The 19,503-nt window shown below is 41.3% G+C and overlaps 1 protein-coding gene across 1 annotated transcript; it reads left to right on the plus strand.

The window, feature by feature from the left end:
- Positions 1–8,437: 8,437 nt before the first annotated feature.
- TECTB (tectorin beta) lies at positions 8,438–18,980 on the plus strand. The gene is made up of 11 exons (XM_065672948.1): positions 8,438–8,568; positions 9,443–9,531; positions 11,355–11,545; positions 11,962–12,104; positions 12,188–12,260; positions 14,769–14,872; positions 14,952–15,035; positions 15,213–15,375; positions 17,286–17,355; positions 18,271–18,303; positions 18,789–18,980. Exons 2-11 carry the CDS (start codon positions 9,456–9,458, stop codon positions 18,839–18,841), a joined length of 990 nt encoding a protein of 329 aa, XP_065529020.1. The 5' UTR covers positions 8,438–8,568; positions 9,443–9,455; the 3' UTR covers positions 18,842–18,980.
- Positions 18,981–19,503: the final 523 nt, after the last annotated feature.

A 19,503-nucleotide genomic window follows, 5' to 3' on the forward strand; every position in this document is an offset into this window, starting at 1 on the left:
AAATAATACCACGCCTCCCTGCCCCAGAATTAGATGTAGGGTGTGTGCATTTCAATGACATTTTCTTTTCTTTCCCATAAGGTTTCCAGCAAGGTGTATCTGAATATTCTAATATCAGTTTATATTTTCAGAACTGGATATTGATTTTGGTATATCTTGCTTTGAAGCCCACTGAGAAAAAACAAAACTGATATTAAGGAAAAGCCTGTGAAAACAGACCATTTCCCAGTGTTTCAAGTTCAGCACTTTAAACCTTACATACCTTCTGAAATATCACTAATGTATCTAGACCAGCTATTGCTGTCAAAGATTCAGTACTCCCTGTTCTTTTTACTAATTTTTTTAGATATCAAGACCATTTAGAGATGCAAAGAATAGCTCTTCAACTTTATACGCTTTTAGTACAGCCAAGCAGTCAATAGACCAAGGTCTGTCCAGTTAGCACTTATTGAATTTACCCAGCTGTTTTCAAGCATTTAAAACAAGCTTTCAAAATCTTATCTGTAGATGTCCAACACAGCATGTTAAGGAGTTACCTTGGAAATTGCTCAGGGGTTATTGTTCATACATATCAATTGGTCCAGTTGCTTTTCATTTCAAAATGACTGAAGAACTGACCCACAGTTCAAGGAAGATACCTTTTTAAGCTTTGGCTTTAGAGACTGTAATTCCATAAAAATAATCAGAATCAGTAACTTGTATTTTTGCCTGTAAGTTAATTCAGGAACATAGGATCAACTTCTAATTTTAGGTAAACAAACAGAAGCAGAGCCTGCTGCATCATTAACAACATCATCAGTCTAGAGTCTTCAGCACAATCTGTCTTTGAGAATTGAGTATTTGGAGCTATAGTGGGTTTCTGAGGAGTGCAACTCTATGAATCCTTGGAAGGTAATCAGGTACTCCTGAGGGATTTTCATAGGAGAGAACTGCAGTGTCATACTTTTGGAATAGCTTACAGGACATACTATGTGAATGCCACTCTATATTATAGTTGCACGCATTTTGCAGATGACCACAATGTTCTGTTCAGCTAACTTGAAATGATCGCTTTCTGCAGAGTGCATACTTGATCACATTAGTGAGCCACACTAGGAGACAGAAACTGCCATTTTAAAAGCTAGCAAATAGTACTTATGATCACCATACAAGATGGTCAGATTGATTTTGAGCAAATCAATGCAACATCAGCTACAGCCCAGCAGAAGAAAAAGCATCAACTTTCTCAAACTTGGTTATCAGAGGAAGCCTGTGAAAAATCTCTGAAGAGCTGTATATGGGCAGTAACACAGCTGTCTCTTACATTTGGTGTTTCACTGATTCTGTCTTCAAACAGCCTATTAAAATAGGAAGATCTGGGTTTTATTTGTGGTTGGTTGAGTCATAAAGAAACCGGTAAATGAATACCTGAGTGCCTGAGACCTCTAGACTTGATTGCTCTGCTTCGTCCCACTACGTGGAGCCTGTAACATCTCTCTGCTGCTATAAAACATGCTGAATGGAAAGAATCATCTCAATGTATATCACCATTAGAGTGTTGGTGCAGTTTGAAGAAAACTGTATCCTTTAACTGATCTTTAACTGAAATTTCACCTGTTATCTATGGTAAGTCTTAGTGAGCTTTTTGGAGGTTGGATGAATTGAAGGCTATGTCTTAACAAAGTGGGAAGAAAAACTTTGTTTATGGCATAAGAAAAGGAAAATCCACTGAGAAACAAAACCGGTGATGGATTGTGTGTCATCAAATCGTTAACAAGCCATAAGGCCAGTGTGAGTGGTAAACTGACAAGCTGACAAGCAGGGCAGCTTACTATTTTGGGTGATAAAATGGAAGGCCTCTGACAGTCCAGCCAATAGTCCTGCAGCATCCCAAGAAGCTTTTCTTACTCAGAGGACAAACCCACCCAAAGTTTCTTGAACAGCTTTTCCTCCAAGCTACTTATTGTTACAGTGACACAGGGGAAATAAGAGCAGCATGGCCAGCTCAAGAACCCTACACTGGGCTTTGCCTTTCTGTGTCTCAGTTCCACTATCTGCACGACAGATAGCAGTACTAAAACTGTGATAAGCATTATTATGATCACTTTACAAGCACAGCACAAGGTAATTAATACAGTTAAGTTTGATACGTGTAGCTCTCAAAACCACGTAATTCTTTATAACAAACAGATCCTTTTCATGGCAAGAGACACTGTCTCCAAGCAGAATGCTATCAGACTGCTGAAAAATCACAAACTTTTAAAAACGGGGACAACACTAGTATAATGGATACAGTGTGCTAGGAAAAGTAGGTCTAAGAATGAACTAGCAGGATCATGTAGCTTGGGAAACCAGAACCATGATTTTAATCAGCAGCTGATTAAAGCAGAAGTGCAGAGGTTTGTGTTTGATTTGAGAGGGCAGCACTACAGGTACTGAGAGATTATTTCATAGGGAAAATTAATGGATCTTAACTCTTCAAAGGATGGAAATTATGCTGAGCACTTCTAGAACCTGATTTTTACCAGTCCTCCATTTATGCAACCCTATCCAGATTCACCAAGCATGTTTATAATTCAGCTGTCTCAGACCACCAGGTAACCAGGGAGTTGGAGACAGGTTCTGCAGCTCAGTTAAGGGCAGAGGTGTTAGAGAGGGAGCAGGAATACTCCAGACTCCCAGTGCAATACAGGTTGTAAAACTGAGGAAAGGTTTCTAGGCTTGGGAATGTGAATAGGTGGAGGTGGTTCCAAGATAGGCAGAAATCAAGTTCTTTATTGTAATTCTGACATTCCTCCTGCTTCTGAAATTTCTTTATCACTTTGTCTCTGCATTTTTCTTTATTTTTTGTTTTGTTTTTTTCTTATTTAATCATATTTTTAAAATACACAACATACATTCAGGGTCAGTTCCTCAGTGCTCAATGGAACTGCTGCTGAGGGACACTTGAGGTGAAATTTGCCTTTAATATATTTTTAAAGCATCACTGCACTGCAGTCCTCTTCCTTATCAGCTTTTCTGTAGCAAAGCATGTAGGCTGGGTGAGCAGCATTATTTATGGCCAGCACATCACGGCCAGGAATCAGGCAGCTACTTCACACTCTTTCAAAGTTGTAGTGACATACTGCAACCTACGCTGAGAAACATCAGTTTGCTTCAACCTTCCCAGCACTAGTGGGATAGCATCCAGAAGAGTGGGCATTGCTGAAGCAAGAAGAGCAATAGTTACTGGGTCAGAGCCAGCTGCAAACCTGAGAAGATTAAACTAATGAATAACACAGAGTCCATTCTACCTTCTTTCTCACCTTCCTCTTAAAATCCTCCACTGCATCCTCCCACCCTACACTGCCAAGAGGTCAAGACCTGTTGTTGAGATAATAAGAATTAAAAAGCTTACAAGGTGTTATACAGGGCAGCATGGTTGAGATCCAAAAAAGCACTTAAGCAGACTTGGAAGCCATTTAGGCCACATTCAGGTGATTCCAGCAGCATAATTCCACTACAAAACACTTAATCCACATATTCTCAACAAAAAATACCTGCAGTTCTGCTATGGCACAGACCCCATGGGACAGCAGTGTTGATTACAGCTGAGCCCAGCAGCCATGTTCTCTTCAAAGGACAGCTGGAGGAGACAGGCCTGGTGGTCAGAGCCCTTGCCCAGGGCTTTGGGAGACCCAGATTTTATTCTCCTTGCCTGTTGAGTTCTAAGCTGTCTTTCCCCAGAAGTGCTCTAACTTCTATCTAGAAGCTAGCCTTGGGTACTCAGTGAATAATTTGAGGGTGCTGTGCCAACTGGAGCAGGCTCTGGCATGTGTGCCGCAGAGCATTCAGGGGTGCTTAGGCTTCCAAGGCAAACAGAAAATAAATGTCAAGCCAACCAGAGCAGTGTGCCTGGCTGGTCTTCATTCAGACTCCCACAGACATCTAGTGCCATTTAAGATGTCCTTGAGTATCCTATCTGTCCGCCAGATCCCACTCCAAGCCTCCTAGAGTCTCCTAGAGGTCCTGTGTCTCAGATGCAAATATCTTGGCCACCTTACAGCACCTGTTAATGTAATACATACCTTGCCTAGGCAAGTGAATCAAGTGCCTGGCAAGTTTAAGCATCTCCAAATGGCAGCAGACTACGGTCTCACCTGACCTGTGTAGAGTCATCAGTTCCAGTCTTGCATGACCTGTTTTACATGTTTCATGCCTTTATTAAATCAAGCCCCAAATCCTTATCCTGCATAACTAGCTAGCTCCAATACAGCCCATAAAACAGAATGCCAAATAAAACACTTACCCACACAAAAGCTTCAAGGAAACTCAGCTGGAAGTTGATGTTTTCTTCAAGTAGTATTGAACTCCAGACAAAACTTTGCTGGAAAAGCTTCCAAAAAATGTTACTCTGAGTACGCTGGTAAAGCTAAACAACAACAGGATCAGGCAGTCAAATGAGCATGAAATATGGTTGTTTATTTCAGCCACAATTCTGTGCTCAGCAAGATTTGCTGTTGTAAATGTCTGTGTGAATGTGTTGGACAGCAGAAATATCAGAAGCAGAATGCTTCTTCAGTTGAGAGTGTGCTTCTTCACCAGGCAGAGTATGTACCAACAGCAGCACTGTCTCACCAAGCACATGGCTGCCGGTGATTGCTAAAAATGATTCAGTGCCATGTAGTTACACAGACAGACAGGTGATGCATGAGCAAGTTTAGAGCAGAAGATTATCTCTTCCGGTGGCCTGAACCCTCACCTCTGATTTTTATGTGACTCCCTCTCCCACAAACGCAATTTTCTCTGATTTCTCCTGCTCTTGGTTTGTTTAGTGCACTTATTAAGAATGTCAGCCACCTGAGGACTTATGGTGCAGGGTATCTGTGGATCCCAGGTGCTCTTTCATGCACATGCACAGTTCTATCACCTGCTCACAAGGCTGAAACATCACAGAATAGAATCACTAAGTCATTTAGATTGGAAAAGACCGTCAAGATTGAGTCAAACCATAAACCTTAACACTGACATGTTCACCAGTAAACTATGTCCTTAAGTGCCACATCCGTGTGCCTTTTCAATACCTCCAGGGCTGGTGACTCAATCATGTGCTGAAGTGAGTGACCAACCACGTGCCATGTGTAACTAACTATTGGAATGGTATTTATTCTATAAGAGGCAAAATGATGCTGAAATCCGTAAGGTATTTATGACTTGAGGCAACTAGTCTACACAGCAGAGCTCACTGGAGACTTCAGATCCAGGACAAGTTTAACTGTACCAGCATAATTCTGCATTTCCAACAAGACCCATTAACTCAGATAAGGCTCAATACAAATGCAGTCACCACACTTCCAGACCTGGCGTGGATGTCTCCATGCCTGAGGGATAAAGACACTCCTTATGTCAGACAAAACTGAGCATGCCAGGTTTCGGTGTGTGGTTGGAAATGTGATCATCAGTGCATTACAGCCTCTAGGCGAGTGTCACCAGATCTCACTCCTCCTGGAATCAACTAGCTGCTCCATTGATCCCCATTATCCCATAAAGGCCTTCCATATAGCTAAAGGGCTCTTCAGGTTTATTGTTTTATCTGAAACAATGAAAATTAGATGTCGCAATATCCCTTACAGATTCAAACAGCAGAACCTCGGTTTTGTCATGTAAGAACCAGACAGCAGATACTCACACAGCTTTCCATCACAATGTGAGGAACAAAGCTGGAGAGACAGGCTGCCCTTGTAGGTGAAATTCACAATAAGGCCTTCATTTGCTCTTTGTCAAAATCTTTACAGATACTTAGATTGCTGAGATTATTCACTGAGCTTGGAAAGAGTTGGGAAAATACAACAATCCTCAATGGTCTGCTTTGCAATTTAATGGCTTTCCTTTCTCTATGTGTGCAATTACTGAAAGAAACCTAACCCTTCCCCAGGCCTACACCTTTAATCAGAGCAGGTATCAAATACTGGTTGGCTTAGGTACATTTTGTGCTTGTTTCTTATGCAAATGGAAACTACTTACACCAGCTGGTACTTCTGCCAAATTTGTTTCATGGATTTCATTTTGTTTTCTACCTTTCACCCCTTTTAGAAGGGATATCATGTACATGGAGATTGCTTTCCTGTGAGAAGATAGTGAGAGATTTATTTTCTTTCACAAATTATGGGACTAGCTCCATGTTGTAAATTCCACTGAAATCTGTAGCATTACACCAATGATAACTTAATTACAGTATTTGCTAAATATCATCAGAACAAAACTAATTTGTCTTTCAAGTGCTGTGTTAATGCTACGGCGAGCTTGAGCACTTACATAATTTTTAGCAAGGCATCTACACTATGCCAGATCAAGACTAGCCATCTATCTTATGCTCCAAATCAGCCCTGTGTGGGCAGACCTGCGAGACCAAGTCCAACCCCAGGGCTGAATCTGATCCCTTGAGCTTGAAAAATCAGTTTGTACAGGGTCATAAGGCCTTTCTCATGCCCAGAGTCACAACCTTTCTCCTGCAAGCCCCTCCTTGTTTCTGCCATATATATACGCTTGATAACAGGGAGGGTTATAATGTCTCACAAGACCCTGGGTTCTAGTTCCAGACCAAATACACACACACAAAAAGACAAAAATAAGTGAATATACATACAGTGTATATTCAGTGAATACACACAGTATATATTCAGAGTTGGTTTTAGGAAATCAAATCCGGGCCTCCATGCTTTCAGGATTTAGGGTTGAGGCTAAAACCAGAGATATCTAGAGTTAAATCTTCCTTATTTTAGGATTTCTATTGAGGTTAATACCTAATTCAGTCACACCAAGTCAGTTATGAGCTTTGGTTCCTGTTTGGTGGATTATTCTTTAATTTAATTAAAATAACAAACCCTGACCAAAGGATTTTATCTGTGGGTACAACTTTAACTAATCTCATTGAAATCAGAATGTGATGGCTTGCAGGACTTAGCTCACAAGAGTAGTGAGAGTAACCTATTATGTGCTCTGTATTGCAAATTATGAAGCTTCAGGTCTAGGATCAGGCTTATTATTTGAAAATAAACACAGAAATTTGTAGGCTTTTCAACCTTTCCTTAGGGCTTTTGATCAGTTTGCAAGAAGCAGAAGTCACCCTAATTACGTATAAACATTTTCATTGTAGATTCATCTGCATACCATCATCTCTGGGAGATCACTAGCATCCCTTACTACTACCAGTGCATGGTGTAGTCATAGCCATGCTTTGCTAATGTCACCTGGCTTGAGATACTCTTTGTAGTGAATGCTTTCTTGAAAGTACATCCATAAATCTCACCCACAGGAGAGCTGAAAACTCACTGTCTAGCATTTCAGGTTAAGGTCAAGGCCACTGTGTTCTTCCACCCCATGCATTCCTCCTTCAAAAACTCCAGAGAACTGCTTTACCACTGCATAACCCCTACATGCTTGAGAGAAGGCAGACCCACACCAAACCCCTGCCACAGACGAGGCAGAATGAGTCTCTCCACAGAAGGAGACACCAAAACCATCTCTGAGGAGCCCCACAGGACGGGGTCCCACAGGCAAGGTCAGTGAGATCCTCTGTGTTTTGTGACTCCAAACAGGTATCAAAGCATAAGTAGCTCAACACCACCTGAATCTGGGTGGATACACACATGCCCAAAGTTGAGCCTGTGCCAGTTTGTCTGTCAAGACTGTTTACAACTCAAGTTTTTTAAGTGGGCATGTAAAATAGCAGCAGCGTAACCAAGTCCTTTTTCTGGGCCTATCACTAAAAGCTAACACAAGCAGGATGTAGTAGGTCACCAGAATATCTTACCAGCTGTCCAAGACCGTCATACAGCAACCACATGACTGATGGTCATGTGAAGAGCAAATTTGTTTCAGTTTTATGTGCAACGGTGAATTTTACACATTCTGTATTGCAATATTTAATGTATGTTACATAGTCTTGTATGCAGTTAGTATTGGGTACTATAGTTATACAGTATAATACTCAGATTTATGGAATATCCTACATGAACTCAGATTACATGCCTGTTTACTTTTAGAAAAAATAAGTAAAAAACCCCAAAACAACCCCAAATGTAATCTGTTGAAATTACTGTTGTCCATTTGCATGGCACAAGAGGTTGACATTGTTAATAAGCCATTCAAGACAAGCATCTAATTCCTACGAATACCTTTCCACTGAATTCTAGAAGGCAGCTGTGGCTTCACCTCTACAGAAATTCTACATTTTCCTAATTAACTTGTAAACCAAAGATGTTGTGTAAGTTATAAACCTTCAGCAGGTTTCTGTTCAACTGCTTTCAAGACCTAAAAAAAGTCACCATAGAAAGACTTCTAAAAATCAAGCAGGAGCAGGACAGTCCCATCTAGGGGAAAAGAACTGCTTTTCTATAACTCTTTTTTTTTTTTTCCTGCCACACCAGACAATACTGGCAGGTTGAGATTTAACCCAGAGATGGGCTCCTTTTACAAGATTGTTTATATAAAGAGAAGATAACACCAGCTGGGTTCATTTGAAAGGGGACATCTTGGGAAGAGCTGAGCGCGCAGTTATTAGAACAAGACCGGGATGAAAATCTGAAATACTTAGCCTCTTCTTGCCTCGTACGTATAATATTTAATTTCTTATATAATGCCTAGGATTATCATTCATCATACAAATGTATTGTATGAGCTTTTTCTTAAATACATTTCTTTAAATAGAGGCTGAGTGAAAATGTTGAAACTGATTTTTGTTTTGTTGGAAATACTTAATCAGGAAGAGTTTTTTTCTTTGCCTAAATGACATTTGTTACTTCTGACAGTCTGCTTAGCGATGTGTATGTAAGGACAGACACCGAAGAGTGTCTACAAAGGAAGACATGAGAGCTCACATCCCAGTTCCACAGGCTGTACATGCTTCTTTCTGCCTGTGGGAACAGCTTGTGGGTTTAAGGCCTGAAGTGGAATGTAACTTACTGGTGTGTATGTTTTCCTAAACCCTCAGCATTTAGCAGTCAAGGAGAAAATGTATTATTTACCAAAACCGAGCTACATGATCTTAAGGTTATATACATCAAGATAGCCATCACCAAAGAGAAGAGTGTCAGCATTTAATTTATAAGCACAATATGTGTGTTATTGCATCATATTTCTTCTAGTAATTTCTATTCTTTCTTTGTCAGCTCCCATAGTTTCAGTTTCATTCGGTTATTTTAACTCTTTGGGTTTCATCTCTTTACAAGAACAAATAAAAGCTAGAATAATCAAAAGCCGCCACTAAACTGAAATAGTAAAATTGTCACAGCACTAATAACGGTCTTGGAAGCATTAATCCTGTAGATACAATTATGTTGGGCGACAGACTATCACTAATGTTATTTGTTCCTCTCTGCAAGAGCATGTTTAAGAGTAGCTGCAGCTTCAGGTCTGCAGTCAATGTATTATTTTTATTTCCAATTTTGGAAACAATTTCAGCTTTTATTCCCTGTGTCCTCAGATCATTGCAAGAAATGTTGACTCTTACTATTTATCTGCTGGTCATCCTGGCTCAAGCTCTTGCAGGGCCTTGCAGTCCAAATAAAGCAGGTAAAATAACTTGTCTCCTATGATCTTCTCTTGTAAATTAAGCTGCCAAAGGATTGGGTTTTGTTTTTTTTTTTTTCTATTTAAAAGTGGAAATGTTTTTCTTCAGAAAGTTAAGCTGTTGATTCTGGAGAGCTAATCCGTACATTTCTTTTATTGATCTGCTTTTAGCTAGCATAGTAAAGCATGTACCATTAAAGTCCTAGCCCACAGAGAATTGCTTAACAGAATGCTTAACTCTGCAATAATTATAGTGCAATTAAGTTAATCAGAAGAAAAATTCAGTCATAAACTGGCAAAGAAACCAGCAACAATTAGAAATTATCTTCAATAGCACAGACTAGATGCAGCAGATCTTTTATGCACAAGCTGGGCTTTAGTCCCACTGACTGCGATCTGATGGCTAGTGGTGAATGAATGTGCTGGTCTGAACTGCTGAACCACACTGCTGTAGTAAATGAGAAAAAAGCACATTGAAGTTAAGGCTTTAATTGCACACTGATTTCTGCCTAGAAACACAAATGATCTCGTGCAAGACCTGTAATATAGAATTTACTACAATTAAGAAATGTGCTTTAGAAATGTGGCAGAATATGGCTCAATATAGAGTTTTTGCTTTGTATGTGCATGACTGGTATCAGACTACTGTCAGTAATTTCATGGTATATCTGAAATATTTGGCCCTCTGGTCATTTATTTAGGTACCTTCATTTGCACAAGTAATTTCTCTGAACTGCAGGGATTTTTATAGCTGTAAAGTCACCAGTGTTGCAGATGCAGCCATCAACTCAAGCAGAACCAGCCTGCGTGTGCTGAAGTTTGTTGACCTAAAGGAGCAAGTTGATGAGGTCCCTAGTTGTCCTTCCCTGAGCATTCCCTAACAGACATAGAAAGGCTGCAAAATGAGGCTTTTATGATAAAAATGAGACTTTGAAAGGCTTTAAAAGAAATAATTGGTTAATTCCAGGCAGGGTATCTTTTTTGTAACTGTAGTAATTGGAAGTCTTTCTCAGTTTTCAGGTCACTAATGGTTAGCCAGTATTTGCCCTTTTAATTCCCATCAGACATTCAAATTCACACTGCATGACTCTCTTTGAAAAACATCCAATTCTGCTATAAGTTACGATGTTCAATTTTCATGGTTCTATTAGTAATCACCATGTTTGGAAATATGTTGCAATGCTATCAGCCATCACTGTTAACGGGGCTAGGATTTCAATTCATTTAATATTGCTAGTAACAGAGCTAGGCTTTTCAATGCATTTATTATTGCCATTAACAGGGCTAGGCTTTTCGGTTCTTTTCTAGATCTCAGCTTTTAACTTGAGAATTGTAAAAGTCCATTTTGCGCTGGTGCTGCAATGCCAGTGCAAGGAGAGAAAGGGCAGAATATCTGTCATGGCCTAGATCTAACACCACTACAGAAAGGTGCAGATCTACCTAGCAAACGACTTCACTAATATTATTTTTATAGGGTCTGTAGCATTACAGAAGCCAGCTCTGCAGCCTAAACTAATCTGTGCAACCATTTTTCAAGTCAGATTCCTCAGCAGAGTCTCTGTTCCTCAATCAGCTATTCCAGAAAGGTACAAAATTTACAGAAGTTCTGCACTGATTAGAAGGCAAAGGCCAAACGCATCCAAAAAGGACAGAATTTAACAATCCAAAGGTCAATTTTGTGTAACAAAAGTTGCTCACATTAGGGGACCTTTCAGCACACACCTCTGCTCATGGATGCTTAATCCCAATGGGAAGCAGATATGCAGACTCATCTATTTGAAAGAAAAACACTGCTGAATATCACTCTAGGCATATTTTCCTTTCAGATGTAATTCTGGTATACTGCTATCCTAGAACCATCATTACCAAAATTCCGGAGTGTCCTTACGGATGGGAGGTTAATCAGCTCGCACTTGGAGGCATTTGCTACAATGGAATCCACGATTCAGGGTATTACCAATTCACAATCCCAGACTTGTCACCTAAAAACAAATCATACTGTGGGACACAGTCAGAGGTAAGACTATCAAGATGCACATTTCTAAGCTGGACTCAGAAATCAGCTGGACTCACTTAAGAGTCCTGTTTGCTTCCGCTTTGAGTAGGCTTTAAGTATTGATGGAAGGAGGAGGCAAACTGCAGTATCAGGGAGAAGGAAGAATCAAACACTTTTGCTTTGAATCTACAGGCAAAATACTTACAGCCTTAGTAATAGTAGTTAGTATGTTAGCAACCCACTTAGACCTGTATTACACAGAACATACATATATTAAGGCATATGTATAGGCAGCACAGCATATAAAGAGCTACAAAACCATGTTTCCTTGGGGAAGTCACCAGATAGAGTGTTTCAAAGGTAGAGTGTTTCAAAGCATGAAGCTGATGCCTTAAAGACTTAGTTCTGCCTACATTTCTCTGTCGCGCTATCCACAGTTCAAGAATCCTGTTTATCACTTCTACAACTCCATCATCTCCAATGACTCCTCAGTAATTGTGAAGAGCCAGCCTGTGAATTACTCATTCACCTGCACATACAACGCCAACTACCTGGTGAACCAGGCTGCCTTTGATCAAAGGTATGTCCTCTCCTGTGAGTGCGCCTCACCCTTTCTTCAGGGTGACACCACACCTCACTCATACAGAAACTTTATGTCCCCAGGGTGGCCACCATCCATGTGAAGAATGGGAGCTCCGGCTCATTTGAAAGTCAGTTGTCCCTCAACTTCTACTCTGTAAGTGCTCTTTGCCACCCAGCTTTTCGCCCTCATCTTCCACAGGCGTCGGTCTATGTGCTGGAAAAAGAGGCTGCTGATACTGACTTTTACGTGTCATGGAGCACATTACTAGGCTGGAACAGATAATTACAGGGGTCCTTGTTTCTGCTGATTTACAGGGATATAGTAAAACTGACCAGAGCAAACACATGCCAGCTGTTCTTTTAATTCCTCCACATCAGACAGATTTTTCTGCTGAGAAATACATTTCTAACATGCCAACAAGTTTTATAAGGAAGAGCAAAGCTTGTTTGTAGCCCCACTCAAAGATCAGCATGCATCTACAGGCACCGCTGGTATCACATACTCTCTATCAGCACAGCAAAACCCCATGCATTTCTCTTGCAGTTTGTTTCCTTGTCCTCTCTCACCTGACAGATATTTTGTGTTCCCCAGAGATCTTAAAGTCATGCTGGAATTTTGTTTCCAATAAAATATTGTTCCTGCGTATCAGGCCAATGTTTGGAAACATCCTTCTCCTCCCCATGATTCTGCTGAGCTGCCAGAGCAACCAGCCCCTGATGCTGGAATCATTTTTCCAACCAAAGCACAGTCAAGAGCACCAGAACAGCCTCTCTGTTTTAGCACAGCTAGAAGCAGCACAACTAGTAACATACTCTGTTAAATTTATAGTCCAGGAAGAAGGGCTATTTACCACAGACAGACAGATGGAAATCTCTCCCCTTTTGCCTACATTTTGGGCACCAATTGATCACTGAACATTTTGTCAGGGTTGGGTGCCACATAAAAGCCCATGTGGTCTTTAATTCTGATATATGGCGCACCGGTAGTACATACCAGCAGGGAACCAGGAGGTACCACACTGCTCCTGTCAACGCCTGACAGAATGGCTGCAAAAACAAATGACGAACAGTGAGCAATGGATCTCTGGTACTTTAATATTTTGCCAGATGACTGTTTTGTTCTAATGGCCATGGGGCTCCCAGGAGTCAAGGAAGCAGTGACTGAACTGTACTAGTCCATTTTCCCATGGAGCACAAGTACAGAACAAGCTCAGAAAGCTGATATACTATTCCTTTGTTATTTTGTTCACATTTTCACTGGGGAGAAAAGGTTCATTTCAATGAAATATTTCTTTTCTTTCTGGAAAAATGGAAATAAAAGATTCATTTTGCCTCGCTATTCATCTCTGCTGCTGCCTGACACTGCCCCCTGCCTCCAGCGGGCTATACTTCGGATGCCCATTTCCACATCCAGGAGCAGCACCCAAACTACAGTGTAACCCAGTGGAAACGCTTCCACCACACCTGCCCTTTAATCTGTAACACACCATTAATAGCAAAGGGCTGTGATGCAGCATGAGGGGCTGGAGCCTAAACAGAAATCAAATCTTCAAGACTGAAACCTGTTGTGAAGAGCAAGATAGTACCTTAAAACAATGCAGTGGACTACCTTGATAGAAGAAGCACTATACTAGGTTCAACTCATTCTAGAGCAAGGACTGTAAGAGTTTTGTGACAGTATTTCTGCAAGTTCTCTCCTTTGAGAGAAATCTTTGGTTAAATGAGAATTTCTTAGGATACTTTACAGCCACGGAACACTGATCTAAACACAGCCTTGAGACTTGACTTCAGTGCATCCAGTCTATCAGATGTTGCAGTGGGAATAATGTAGTGCCTCAGAGCACCTCGCTGTGTAGGCAGGAAAGGTATGTAAGAAAATCAGTGCCAAGTAACTGAGCAAGCACAGCAGGGAACAATAGTCCAACAGCTCCAGAACTACACATTCCTGAACCCTGCTGTGTAGATTTAACTAAGTAAACCAATGCTGCGACTAAACATATTGCTCTTCATGTAGTTTTGGTACTAGCTTCATTGTGATCTTATGCAATAAAAAGCAGCAGGACTTAAGGTAGGTACCTCAGTGTATCTATAACCAAACTTTTTCACCCAAGTAACACACACTGCACTTCTTTGAGCCATCTGGCTTTTTAGTGGAGGAATGACTATAACGGGCAAAGCTCTTTCTGGACACTTGTGTCCCCTCAGCTCCCACCATGCTAGCCACCACGAGTTTTTATCACAGAGTGATGAACTTTTATGTATGGTCAGCTATTTTCTGTTTGTCTTAATTCCTTTTCTCTGATACATGGCTGTCTCCCAACCCTATTCCTATTTCATACACTTATCTCCAGTCTTTCTCCCACTTCTCCCACCACCCCTGGTGTACCAGAAGCAGCAGCAACCTCACTACCTACCCATGGTTTGATATAACACATACCACAACCCAAATAGCATCAAATTATAATCCAAACATTAACAAAAGGATTTTAAACACCATTTTAGGCTTGCATTAGTCCTACGACTAGATGTAGAGTTTGGAGCTTGCAGGTAGGGAGAACCCAGACTTCTGGAGACCACCTCTCCAGAGCTGTCTGAAGTTTCCTTATGCCCTTGCTTTGCGTGTTACTAGTAACGTATAATGCCTTTCCTTTGTCTTTCAAAGAATGCCAAGTTTTCAAGTATAAAAGAAGCCCCTTTCATCGTTGAAACATCAGAAATTGGTTCTGACATATTTTCTGGAGTGGAAGCTAAGGGCTTAAGTGACAGGTGAGCAAGGGAAGGAGTAGTAATTAATAAACTGACAATCAGGACATTCCTTGCTAATCTGGGGTTTTTATCTCCCCAGGTTCAAAGTGGTTCTCAACAACTGCTGGGCAACTCCCTCCTCAGAGTATTTCTACCAGATCCATTGGCCTCTGATCACCAAAGGGTAGGTGCAAGTGGGACCCAGGGAAGCCCTAGCCCAGCCCTAAGGATAACATAAAGCTGGGGGATGAGTGGCAAAAGAGAAGCTTGCCCATAGCAGGAGAAATTCATTAATGAGGAACCTCAGATGTTTCTCTGAAACCATGAAGGCTCTGACACTGCTTCTCCATATACAACACAGGTGTGCCACAGACAGCTCCATACTGGTGCATGAGAATGGGAAAACAAGCCGAGCAACATTCCAGTTCAATGCTTTCCGCTTCCGTAACATCCCCAAGCTGTCCAAGGTCTGGCTGCACTGCGAGACACACATCTGTGACAGTGAGAAGTTCTCCTGCCCGGTGGTAAGAATCACAACAGTGCTAAATTTAGACAGAGAATGTCAAGACCTTCCTGAGGGTACATCAGGTGCAAGGCTAGCACCAAGGCTTCAGTAGATGGAGCCACCACAATGCATGAAACTGAGTGGCCAGCTGTGCACCCCGACCCCTGTCATGCCATACGGGTCAACACCGAGCAACTTGTTTAAACACATTGAGAAATGTGATAGCTACTGAAAACCTCAGGTCTTGTCAACATCCCAGGCTACAGTCCCATCTGACAAACAGCTGCAGTTAAACATGAGCCTGAAAAAAAGGGAGAAAGTAGAACTTTTTCCATTTTACCAAATATCTTGGCGCTGAGGGTACCCTGGGGGCAGCGGCTGAACCTGGCTCAAAGACCTCTGCTAGTCAAACAAAACCTTGAAATCGGCAGGGAAAGTCCTCTTTGCTATCCTGCAGTAAGTTACTGCTTTGCAGCTGTGCATGAAATACATGAAGTTGTCACTGGAGTGGGAACTGAGGTTGAAAAACAGGTTCTTATGTGCTTAGATGGGAATGAGGTGGGGATGCTATACAGGAGTGTTATTTAGTGCGGGCAGGTGAGCGCTGGTGCAAGGGTTATGGAAGTGTATTTCTTTAAAGACTTCTCTCTTCCTCCTTCGCTAAGTCAGAGCTTCACTATTCTTTCTCTCAAGCAATAAATGTGTCATTGCTATAAAGTGAAGTTGAATTTTACTTAACCTGAAATGAAAACCTACAATGCTCCTTGACATATTGTCATTTCAGCAACAAGTGTTTCTTGCTGGAGAAGAAAAAGCATCACTCCTCATGAAACCAACTTTTCTTTCAAAACATTTTCTCAGTCCAGGAGTCAAATTAAGATAGCAGTTTATTACCCACCCTCTGCCAAGTGGGGGAAACAGATTTGTGCAAAACTTGCTGGAGTGACAAATATGCATTGTTGGAAATTCTAAGTTTCAAGGGCAAAACCCCAAAACCTCTGGGCTTAGATTTTTGTTTGTCCTTAAAGATTTCTTTCATTTTTCATCCAGCCACAAACCAGAGTTAAAAGAGAACACAAAACCAGTCCTCCATATCTGCTTTTCTGATGGTACTGACACGCATCTACCTCATCCCTTCAGACACGGGGTGGAATTCCCTCCTCATCCTCCAGCACAGGATAATTGCTCAATCAGGCTAACATCCCTTGAGTCCATTTCCAGCTAAAAAATGGAGCTGGTGGCCTGCTGCAATTAAGGCTGAACCAAGCTGGGGTCTATGCTTACAAGCAACTCATAACAAGAATTACCACATGCTGGGTTTGTAAAAAGAAAATGCCCACAGCTGGGGATCTGCAAAGGTCAAGGGACAGACAAGGACCTTTAATCTGTAGAGCACTGCCTCCAATACAGACCTTGTCAGCTGTGACAAGCATCATTAGTGCTGGACATGAGATGATTTGTATGGAAGGCTTTAGTGGTTCTTATTTCTACCCAATGGGCAGCAGTTAGCAATAAACAACAACAGAAGCTTTCACAGAGGTCACTGGTTAAACAGATGGAGTTCAGCTCCCCACTTCCTTCTTAACAAGAGTTTTGTTGAAGGCAGGGTAGAAAGGGTAGTCCAGGAGGACATGTGATTAGCAAGCAGGCACCCATCTGGGCTCCTTCCTACCATCTCACAACTGACAGTCACTGTAATGGCTGTGGTACACCAAAATCCTCAGAAAATGCACTGTAAAGACTCTCCTCACATCTCTCCATCAGAAAAACACAATAATTACAAGGGAGGAAAAGAGAAATCTCTAGAAATATGCAGCAATATTGATACAGATTTCATTTCCTTGGTTGGGAACATGAGAATTGGGTTTGGATTTTTTAATTATTTGCAGTATTTTTTGGTATACGTGGCTTTCTCTCTGATCTCTTGAGACATGCGACAAACGAAAGCAGCGTATGGAAGAGACCGGAGGTGTTTTAATGGCAGAGATCACTGTACGCAGTAAGTGACTGGGTTTCTGGGATGTTTCTCCCTTTGGGAAGCAATGTGGTTGGGAGCCACTTGTGGCTGTAGCATAGGGGCAAGCAGAGGGAGCAGAAGCCCTCTGCCAGAGCGTTTGCCCCTGTGGCAGCAGGAGTCTTGAACAGAAGTTGGTCCCCTCCGGGTTCCAGCAGAGCTCAAAGTGAGTAAAGGCACCCATTTGGCATTAATGATCAATGGCCAAACCACTTAAACACTAAGTTAGCAATGTAAACTCTGCTCACCTGGATTTGACCTCAGCAACAGCCCAGACAAGCTCTGGTAGGTTGTACATGAGTGGGAGAGAGGTCAGGCTTAGGAGCAGCAGGAAAGGCATTTTTTACATGGTGAGCTGGTATTACAGCATGCCCATAGCTCTGGTAGGTTAACCCTTCATGTCTATCCCTCCTGATACACAAATTGAACTGCCACTAGGTTTCCCCATTATAAAACAATGCCTGTTTCCTTTAACTGTTGCCTCTTGGAGGCACCAGGAATTTCTCCCTGAGCTGGTTTAATTCTGCAGAACCAGCACATCCTTTGAAACAGGTCCTTGGAACAAGGAATGCCTACATCACGTTCCCACTAGAGCCCTTTATACTAGTCTATCAACTACATCCACATCAAACTGAAAGCCAATCTAAAAATCACAAATACATGTAGAGCAGCATTATTACAGTTCATTATGTTGCACCAATAAAACCTCTTCAATTTTAGAAGATAAAAGAAGTGAGGATCTTTTTATAATTTCAGACAGTAAATCCAAGAGGATGAAATATCCAGCATTTCAAAATCTGGCCAATGTTATCTGTTCTGCTTTTACAAAGCACACTGATGCCCTTTGCCCTTTTTTAAACATGCTATCCCAATGTTATCTCTTTCCATTATTTTATACAGGCAAAGCTTTATCCAGATTTTACACACTCTCTGGTAAGTAGCAGAGTATGACAATGAAATTATCAGTCCCAAATATGGACTTTGAGTGAATCTGTCAACATAAACCTCATAGCTCAATGAAAGAGCTGAACAATCTACTAAATTTGACCAAAAAGGAAATATTTCAATAGCAAACTTAATTTATCAACATTACACACTTTGTTTTCCTCCTTTTGGCACATCTATCACTCTGGACAATAAAATACCAATAGCTTCCAATACTGAACATTACTTTCTCTTATTTTCACACCCTCTTCCCCAAAAGGAACGAGCATGTTTCGCTGGGTTCACAGAGATGTCTGAAAACATTTCTATTTGCAGAGGGTTTGAAAAAGGCTTTTCAAAGCCTATTCATTAAAACTCCATATGGTGATAGTGCCACATTGGGGGCATGCAGTGACATTGATGGGAGTGGGAAGAGAATAGTGAAGGACAGCTGATAAGGAGCTACTCACATTTAGTCTGTGTTTCTCTTGCAGATATCATCTTCCACCTACTCTTTGTGATTGGATTTTGTGCTGTTTTATTATAAAAGGCGGCCCAGCCGTGTTTAACTTTTCCCACTCTTGTTCAGACCTGGACTTCTTTCCTAAAGATGTTTATTTTACAGGGGAAAAATGAAAGTCACAAAAATTCCTTGTGCACCATTTTACCAGATAAATAAAACATTCCATGAGCTTTTGTGTCTTACATACTGAACAACCCCAGAGCAGATTTGCCTCTCCCCAGTTTCTGCAGGCATTTTAAACTAGTGAAAACCCAGGGGTTCTGTATTCTACCTTTGCACCCTTTCAAAAAGTTGTGATGCCAGCAACACAGTTATTTCTATAAGGAACATAGAAATACGCAAAATCAGCATTTCTCAACACCAAATTTACCTTCAGGTTTCCCCTTCCCCATCAGTCTCAGTGTGGTACCAAACTCTGCTCTAGGCCTGGTCTTGGAAGGTCCTAGCTTGATCTGTGAAGCCTTTGAAGAAGATGAAAACTAACCCAACATGTCAGGCAGAAAAGGATGCTTTTTATGTAGCAGTAGTTAGAAGGCCCTCAGAATTACTCTACCTGTTATTTCTTTCCTGCTTCTCAGCATTGTCAGTATTGATTGGTTGGGTTAAGTAGCATACAACACTGTTAGGAGCAGGAAGTCTTGCTGACTGGACAGACAGTACATGCAGGATAGGTGCATGGGGTGAAT

The sequence above is a fragment of the Lathamus discolor genome, chromosome 3, assembly GCF_037157495.1.
Source record: "Lathamus discolor isolate bLatDis1 chromosome 3, bLatDis1.hap1, whole genome shotgun sequence".
Classification (NCBI taxonomy): Eukaryota; Metazoa; Chordata; class Aves; order Psittaciformes; family Psittacidae; genus Lathamus; species Lathamus discolor.